We start from the raw sequence: 8,781 nt of genomic DNA on the forward strand, positions 1-8,781 counted from the left end.
GACGTCCTGCCGGCGCCGGGGTTGGTTTTATGAAGCGAACGGATACCGATACTCGTGTGCAAGGGTCTCCCTTTGGCCAAGTTAATACTCTTACTGCTCGGACCCCGAACACAGCGCCTCTGGTCTTGGCCGGGATGTGGGAGCCTGGCGACGCCTGAGCGCTTGTCTCTGATTTTTGTAGGTTGGACAATATTACAGGGCACCCGAGGCCAGTGTCCCAGCCTTTCAGGTACGGTGACCACAGTTCTGTTTCTCGTAGCTCGTAGATAACGCTTCCTTTTACACGCACCCTGGCCCTCAGGCCAAGAATTGAGCTGCACACAGCGTTTCGCTTTCTAGTTTTTAAATGTTACTGATTTCAGGGAGAGGAAGGGAGAAGGGGGGACAGAAACGTAGTCCGGCCGCCTCCTGCTCGCCCCCTACTGGGGATTGAACCAGCAGCCCGGGCATGTGCCCCGACCGGACACCGAACGGTGACCTGGTTCATAGGCCGACACTCAACCACTGAGCCACACTGGCTGGGCCTGTTTCCCTTTTTAAATTCCTTCCTTTCTGTTCCAGTGGGTTTTATTTTTCATGCTCGTGTTCCTGAGCTGCCCCCAGGCTGGGTGGCTGCCACCACCGCCTGTTTCCCTGCACGTGGGGGTCACTGATAAATGACATTGGCTGTCACAGCCCTTTCAGTCTCCTGCTAGATTTTGCCTTCGGTTGATAACATTTCCATTATCCCTCTTTGCTATTTATGCACGCGTTCGTTGCTCTCCCATATGTCCTAGTTGCTTTTCCTTCCCTACCCTCCAGTCGGAGAGGACACACTAGTGTTTTTCTCTGGGGAAATGTCCCCTGCACGCTCCCTGGTCGTGTCCAGCCACCCGTGGGGGGCTTGGCAAGAGCAGGAGAGAGTTTGACCTCAACCGTGGTGCGCTCACCTCTCCTTACGAAGCCCAGGTTTAGGTTGGTTGGCGGGGGCAGTCCTGAGGGGCCCCAACACCCTGGAATTCTTGTCTTAGGGACAGCGCGGGGCTGCCGTTGGGAGGGAGGGCGGTGAAGGACAGTCTCCTTGTGAATGCGCCTTCCTGCCGCAGATGGGAGAGCAGGAGGGTTTGTCCAGGACACGGCGGAGCTGCTGTTGAACTGGGCTGGGGCCCGGCTGTTGGATTTGAGTCCAGTTCCCCTCTTTTTGTTCACTCAGCAAACATTTACAGAACATCTGCTCGGAGTCTGGCCCCTGGGCTGAGGCCTCGCTGCCTCGTGGCTGAGCCGAGTGAACATCTGTGAGGCTCTCAGAAGGGCGCCTGGCACAGGGCCACTGTCCCCTGCCGCGGTCACCGTTGCCGGGACCTGCCGGGACCTCTTTAGTGCTCACCGGTTTAGCTCGTCCTAGTCGACTGCTCACTGTCGAGATGACACAGCTTCCGTCGGGTGACCCTTTGCCCGTTTTCCCCTCACAGACTGGCTACCTCCCCACAAGGGTCGTCGTCATCTCTGAAGATCTCCAAAGTGGCTCTGTCCCCCTCGGCGACGGCCAAGAGGATCAACAGGGGCCCCTTGCCCTCGGGCACCAGTATAAGAAGGTAAATTTTCTCACCCTCGCCCGAGGTCCTGGCGGGAGGTGAGGGGCGTCCGCGGCAGTGAGTTTGGCTGAAGTGGGTCAGAGGAGGGCCCAGGTCAGGGGAGGAACCACGAAAGGCTCTGGGACGCTGGGGCTCCCGCCCGTCGTGAGTGGGGGGACAAGGCCCTGGAGGCCATGGTATGCGGCGTCCCTTTCTGTAGGTCGGCTGACTTGAAAACAGTGGAGTTGTACGTGCTAAGGACACGTTGGGTTGTCGTTTCTCCCAAGGTGGGCAGGGTCCGTGTCGTCAGGCGATCAGATACGTCTGAGTTAATCTTAGGTTTTCACGCTGCGTGTATGTGTCACTTACGTCCTGCCTCAGGACCGGCAGCACCCCGATCTCGGGTCTCGGTGTTTAGGCAGCTTCTTGGGTCTCTGCAGCTTTGGACGGAGGAGTTCACGGGTCTCACTCAAGACCACGTATTGTAATATCGCCCAGCGGGACAAGAAAGCCACTCTGTCCCCTGTGCGTCGGTCAGCACTGTCCCCGTCACATTCCCCCAACGTTGTCATTGTGTTGTGGACACGAGCCCTGGTGTCCAGCGTCGTCTGCTCTCCCCCGCCCTGTGTTTCCCATCCAGCTTCTCCATAAACTCCCGGTTAGCCAGCTCTCTGGGGAACCTGAACGCTGCCACCGACGACCCAGACAACAGAAAGACCTCCCCCTCCAAGGCGGGGTTCGGGGCCACCCCCTTCATCAACCTCCTGAACGGCAGCTCCCAGGCGTCTTCCAGGAATTACCCCGAGCTCAACAACAACCAGCACAGCCGGAACCCCAGCAGCAGCGGGAGCACCCCGAGCAGCCAGCCGGGCCCCCAGGGCGCCAAGACTGAGGAGCTGGCCACCGCCCCCGGCGCCCCCGGCCCCCGGCCCCCCTACGCCGGCCTGACCTCCTCCTCGGCCAGGTTCCTCAGCCGCTCCATCCCCGTAAGTCCGCAGACACCACCTCCTGGCCCTCAGAACCCCGACCACAGCTTCTGTGCCTCGCCCCCCTCGCCCAGGCCGCCACCCAAGAAATTCAACAGCGCCAAGGAGGCCTTCTGACCGCCCCTCCCTCTGCGCGGGGCCTGCCTGGGCCCGTCCCCCGGCCCCCCCTCCAGTAAACGCCCAGTTTCCACCGGGGCTCTTCCTTCTTTCTCTCCTCCCCCCACTGCTTTTTAGCTCTGATCCCCCCCATCACGGAGGCTGTTGACCTCGGTTAGCTCTCGGTTGGGTTTTAAGTCACCCGACGGATCTGCTGTGAAGCCAGGAGCTGGTTCACAGGACAGACAGGCTTGCTGGGCGGCGGTGGCCTCGGGGATCCTGGCCTCCTCCACGCCGCGTATTACGGGCGAACTGTGGAGTCGTGAACAAATCTCGGAACTGGCCATGGGGTCCTTGAAGGTGTCTCCGCTCAGGGAACTGACCCAGAATTAATTTATTGGCCAGTGGAAGGTGAGCATAGGAAGGCTCATGAGGGTCCCTGGGGTGCAGGGGGGGAAGCAGAATATCAGGAAGACGGGTGGGAGGGGCTCTCGTTTCCCCAGCGACAGGACGAAAGCTCCCCAAACACACTGTACCCACGAGCTCTTTATTCGGGTTACCAAGCTCCTTTTTAATCACCGGTGATCCCTGCTGGGGTGAAATCTGTGGGTTCACCCTGCTGTGAGTCACTTTAATCACGTATTTTGACGGCCTCAGAGGGAGCTGAGGGCTCTGGGGACGTGAGTTCTGGTTTTCGAGAACAAGGACAGGGCAGGAAGGAGCTCGCACAGGTCAGGGAACTGCCGGCGACGTCCGCGGCCACACGGACCCCCCGCGGGGCCCAGCACGCCTCTGGGTCACCCTCCGCCCACTGTTCTAACGTTTCCTTCTCGAAACCCAGGGAGGGGCTGGTGGGGAGGCCGCGTGCCTCTCGCCCACTCCGCGGAGTGGCAGCCCCGTGGGTGACAGTTAGTGGGACCCACTTCCTTAGATGGCAGATTAGAAACCACTTTTCTAACAAGATGCAGCGTGCAGGTGCGTGCCCATGCGTGTGCGTGTGCGTGTGCGTGTGCTGCCTGAAGCCGACCACCTCACCCCTACCTCAGGCCTCCTCTGTCCACACAGTCAGTCCTGCTGGCACCTAGAGCTCCCCCGTCTGGTTTCGTTCCCCAGGACGTTTGTAAACATCATTCTAGATGCCTGTGCAGAGCAGGGCCCCGGGCAGCTGCCAGCTCCCCGCCCGTCCTTCGACTGGGATCCCACCACCTTGCGAGCGTCAGTAAATCCCAAGTCCTGGTAACTGCGCGTTACCCCTTTCTTAGACCCGGGTGTAGCTCTTTCCCTCTTTAGAGAAAGCGTCAGACACGGACACACAGACGCACAGACACACAAGCACCTCGCAGGGCTCTCGGCTGGAGGTTGTGAGCAGCCCACGCTCGGCTGGATACCAGGAGCCTGGCTAGCACCCCACTTTTCCTGGGTCCCTGTTTTCCTCTTTCCCTGGGGGGGGCGGTTCTTTAGATAATGGTTGATTTCCTCACCCCCCCCCCCTCCCATGATTATATAACCTAATTTGGGTTTCAGTCCATATTTTCTCATGTTTCTTCCCCTCCTCATCTCTCTTTATGGCCCGAATAATTTTCCAATAATTAAATTTAAAGTCACAGCCTGTGTGGGCGGCAGCTGCTCGGTCCCTCTCCTCCCTCTTAAATTTGTCATTTTCTTGTAAAGAGCATTTCGGAGTAGAGCTCCCAGCACCGCAGCATTTTTCTTTCTCTGACCCCCGAGGAGGCAGCAGCCAGTCTCATATAACCGACTCTCCCTCCTTTATTTTTGCCTTAAAAACCCCTCTTTTTGGAGAGGAGAGGCTCCATGTCCTACCCCTGCTGGCTCGCTGGCAGAAAGTCTAAATTAAGACGGAAATCCCCATTTTTTGAGGCATAAAGTAGGAGGCTGAGTTTTTTTCCTGTCGGTCCGGTGCAGCTTTGCTCACTGGTGTTTCGTGTCTAAATAATATGCTCCTCCTTTCTAATGCTTCTGAGGATGCGACACACGGGACCCCGAAGAACCAGGGATGAATCCCTCAGCGTGTTTCTAATCCTCAGGTGGCCCAGGAAGTCCCAGGCCACCCCCTCCCAGTAGCGTTGGGAAGGACCCAGAAGCTCCCAGGGCTGCGGTGACGGGCGCCCGAGGGAGTCTGATATGAAAGCTGCGCTTTCTCCCTCCTTCTCTGCCGCGGTTCAGCCCCCAGAGAAACGAAGGCGTCCTTGGTCCCTCACTAAGGGCTTCACACAGAAAACGGGAGCAGACGCTACGGCGCCTGGTGGCCGAGGGGCAGCGGGCCCTGCTGTTTTCATTCCTGCGGCCCCCTCGGTGGCCCCGAGGTCGCTGCTGCCCAGCAAGGGGGGCCTCCGTTGGCATCGCCCCACCTGCTGTGAAGCGCCGTTCCCTCCCTGACACCCGGAGGCGTCTGCGTGATTATGGCGTGGGTGGGGGGAAGTGTTTCATCAGGTTGGAATTACTTGCGGTATCTGCCTTGAATATTCGATGTTTTATTTTTGAGACTTACCACTGAGTTGGATGCGTCTGCGCCGTCCTCGCCTGACCCCGCGAGCCCAGGTCGCCCCGGTGCTTCCGTCAGCTCCCCGTCTTCATCTCCGCCTCCGCTCTCCTCCCCCCGCATTTTAATCACCTGTGCGGGGCCTGCGCCGCCTGGTCTTTCAGCCCCTGACCTGGCTCAACAGTTGTTTCTGGGGAAGCATTTTCGACCCCTCCAGGCAGATGCCCTTCCCTCTCCTGGGACCCTGTCCCCATTCCCTCCCCCGCGGCTTTTCCACTTCGCAGAGGCCTCGCTGTTTTCTCAGCTTCCCAAGCCTAGTAGGTGCCTAATAAATGTTGACTGAACTAAAAGTTGGCTAAAATATCGAGGTCTGTGGACATTAAGCAAAGAGAGAAGGTGGGAGCCTGTTTTCCTCGTGGGCCTCTGAAACCCTAAGGAAAAGCAAGATTTCAGCGTTAGCTCTAATATGCAGTCATCCAAGGGTTTAGTTTTCCTACAAATGTGGCTTTACTAAAATAAAATAGGTTTCGTTTGAGAAATGTAAACATAATTTTGGTGCTCAGGTGAACTGAGAACACTCATGTAATCGTTGGCGGAGTTAAGCTGGGCGTCAACAACCTGTCACCTAACAACTGAACTCTGTTGAAAAGCACAGATTAAATTCCCCAGAAAAAAAGAGAATCTATTAAAAGTTATGTAAGGGAGGTGAAAGGATATTTTAGGTATTTTAGATAGCATTTTAGTTAACCCAAATCGGCTTGTCCTTGGGGGTCTCGGAAATGCCTAGAGAACATTAGAAAAACGCCTGCACCTGTTTCTGGCTGATTTTTATCAGGAGCCTTTCGTGTTACTGTTTCCAACAAACCTTCAGCTGTGCCTCCGCCAGGGTCAGGGGAAGTGTTACTGTTTGGGAAAGGCAGATGCTTTCAGGTATCGCCAGACCTGGGGAAGCATCAGTCCGAACACGGGACACGAGGCCGATTCTAAGGCAGCTGCAGATACACGGTTTCCCCCAGCGTTCATTCCCCCCCTTTGCTCATTAAAACTTAAAACACTGGAGTTAAATATAAAATAAGATGCCGTATTGTCAAACATGTGCTTTCCCCCCTTTACTTATATGTGTCATTAAAACAAAACACTTTTTAGGTGTTTTTTGCCTCTTGTTAGAACTCATACCAAGGGTAACGAGCGAACTGTTTTTCTTCCTTAAGGGATTTGGAAAAATGGGGAAATATAGGGGAAAAAACACACCAGTGAGTGTGGCAAAAGCACATGTGATTTTGAGTCAGGATTTTGACCTAGTAGGGGGCTAACATTCCGGTCACAGGATCTTTTGACTCAAGGTATTTGAACGTTGAAGATGCTTCATTCCTTTGCTGGCAAAGACCTTAATCTCGCATCATTCCTTATGATTTTCCGTTTTTGAAAGCCATCTTTTAATTTTATTTATTAACGATCAGTCAGTATTTGTATCTACAATTATTAGATGTTTTTCTCCCCTGATTAGGTAACTAGGCTGTTTAAAAAAGAAACTCCCCCAGAAGAGCTGAATTTTTAAAGTCACTACCTACATCTGCCAAAACAGATTAGTAGTGAATTTCCAGAAAAGAACAAATTGTCTTGATCTCCTTACCTAACACTTTGTTTTATGTCAAATCTAACTGCTTTCAGAGAACAAGATTTCTTATATTTTGACATAAAAATTTTGGGGGCTGCACGTGTAAGGTAATTTTACTCTTATTTTCCAGGTTGAATATTGCTGTATTCTTAATTTTATGGTGTGTGTACCATAAAAATACCATATATTCTTGATAAATTTGATCTGGTTATTAACTCACTATAACCCTATTGACTTTACTGGCCACATGAAATCGAATATTCTATTTAATTAAAATCTCTTGATCGTATAAATAAGGGCCACCTTGTAAAATAATAGTTATGCCTTGGGTCTCACTTCCTTCATTTTCATTGTCATTGCTGGTCCCCCCCCCTTTTTTTTTTTTATTTAAGATGCATTAGGATATACAACTCTGGGATTTCAAAGCTGAACAAAGATAGTTTGAATCGTTTAGTAAATTATTTGCAAAATGGGCAGATTCCTTTTTTACTGACCCCTGTGCTGTCAACAACACGGACGAGCCTCAGAAATGATAAGGTTTATTCATAAAATAATTACTGGGGGAGGAGAAGGGGCATTTGGTAGCCAATCGAGTAAATGTTGTTCTAAGGTGTTTGGTTGGAAGAATTGTGCAAGGGATTTTGGTAATGTTGAAACTGATTTTGTGTTTCTCCTTTCGAATTGCTGATTGCTGCTCAAAAATAACTAGTAGGCATGTTTTCTCTGTCTTTTCTGGGTTTATTTTCACTGTCCGCGCTCCAGTTACATATCCCGACCTGTTCCTTTTATGTGTTAGCATCTCCGGCGATAAGGGAGGAACTGGCGTTTGCCTTTTTTGCAACTTGGGACTGTCTCTCGGGGCTGCTGGACTCTTCGGGGGCCTAAGGTCGGAGTTCAAAGCGCGCAGTGGAAAGGAGTTGCAGGCTGTTTTATTAAGTTCACCCGTCCTCGGGGAATTTATTTAAATGGCTGCTGAGTCTGCTGCTGTAGGAGCGTTCACATTTGTTGGATACGCGCTGTGTTTCATTCAGGAGTGCATATATCCTTAAAGTATGCAAGTAAGCCCTAGTTTGGTTACAGGTGCCATTTAATATTTTTAAGTAAAATTCAACACTATTGCATAAAAGCCTGGAGGCGAGTTTAGTGCTACCTACCAATTTTCAAATAATACTTAACTTTGCATCGCTGTTAATAAGTTAGAAAGCCTCTAACCCTCACCCGGGGACGTGCTTATTGATATTGTCTTAGAGAGAGGAAGGGGGAGAGAGAAACATCGATCGGTTGCCTCCCGAATGCACCCCACCTGGGGACCCAACCCACAACCTAGGTGTGTACCCCGACCGGGAATTGAACCCACAGCCTTTCGGTGTATGGGGAGGACACTCCAACCAGCGGAGCCGCCCCGGCCAGGGCAAGTTAGCGAGCCCTTTAAAACAGACGCTTCTCCTGCAGGCCCTTTCCCGGCCCAGCGCCTCCTTCTTAGCCAGCGCCCTGCGGCGCCCGTTTCCCCAGGTGACTTCACTGACCTCTTGTGCATTAGCCCCGGCCTGCCCCCCGAGGAAGGAGCCTGGTGCGGAGCCGGGCGCTCCGCGGGGTGGGATTTAACCTCACTCTGTGTCTCTCCCCCGCACAGTCCCTGCAATCTGAGTACGTCCATTACTAAGGCCTTGCCACTCGGTGAAAGCTGCTCTTAGGCGCAAATCTTCACCTGGCCGCGCAACGCAGAGGGACGCAGCCGCCGCCGCAAGATACCTCCAGCTCCTCCCGAGCCCGCGCCCGCGCCCGAGCCCGAGCCCGCGCCTGCGGCCGGGCGCTCCGGCCGGGCCCTGCGCCGACACCGCCCTCACCAACGCTGCTCAGGACCGTGGACGCCGCGCTGGGTGCCGCGAAGGGTTCTTTTTAATGTCCCGCGGGGATGCACTTGTTGTTTCGTGTACAGGTACAGTGTTACCTTATGTATGTATTGTGAACGCGAAAAGCCTATTTTCATAAATTTATAAATATATACGATTATGGAAAAGCTAGACT

The 8,781-nt window shown here is 53.6% G+C and overlaps 1 protein-coding gene across 4 annotated transcripts in view; it reads left to right on the forward strand.

The window, feature by feature from the left end:
- Positions 1-8,512, forward strand: part of CDC14A (cell division cycle 14A) — a 64,978-nt gene extending 56,466 nt beyond the window's left edge. For 2 of the 4 annotated variants that reach the window (XM_087827955.1, XM_087827956.1), the window contains exons 13-16: positions 182-229; positions 1,452-1,574; positions 2,194-2,539; positions 8,387-8,512. In XM_087827955.1, coding sequence (XP_087684081.1) covers positions 182-229; positions 1,452-1,574; positions 2,194-2,539; positions 8,387-8,416 — 547 coding nt within the window. In that variant the 3' untranslated portion in view covers positions 8,417-8,512. Of the gene's footprint in view, positions 1-181; positions 230-1,451; positions 1,575-2,193; positions 2,657-8,386 lie in introns of those variants that run through there. The other 2 variants (XM_087827953.1, XM_087827954.1) reach the window with 1 other exon arrangement.
- Positions 8,513-8,781: the final 269 nt, after the last annotated feature.

This window comes from Miniopterus natalensis, chromosome 19 (assembly GCF_054644295.1).
Source record: "Miniopterus natalensis isolate mMinNat1 chromosome 19, mMinNat1.hap1, whole genome shotgun sequence".
Lineage (NCBI taxonomy): Eukaryota > Metazoa > Chordata > Mammalia > Chiroptera > Miniopteridae > Miniopterus > Miniopterus natalensis.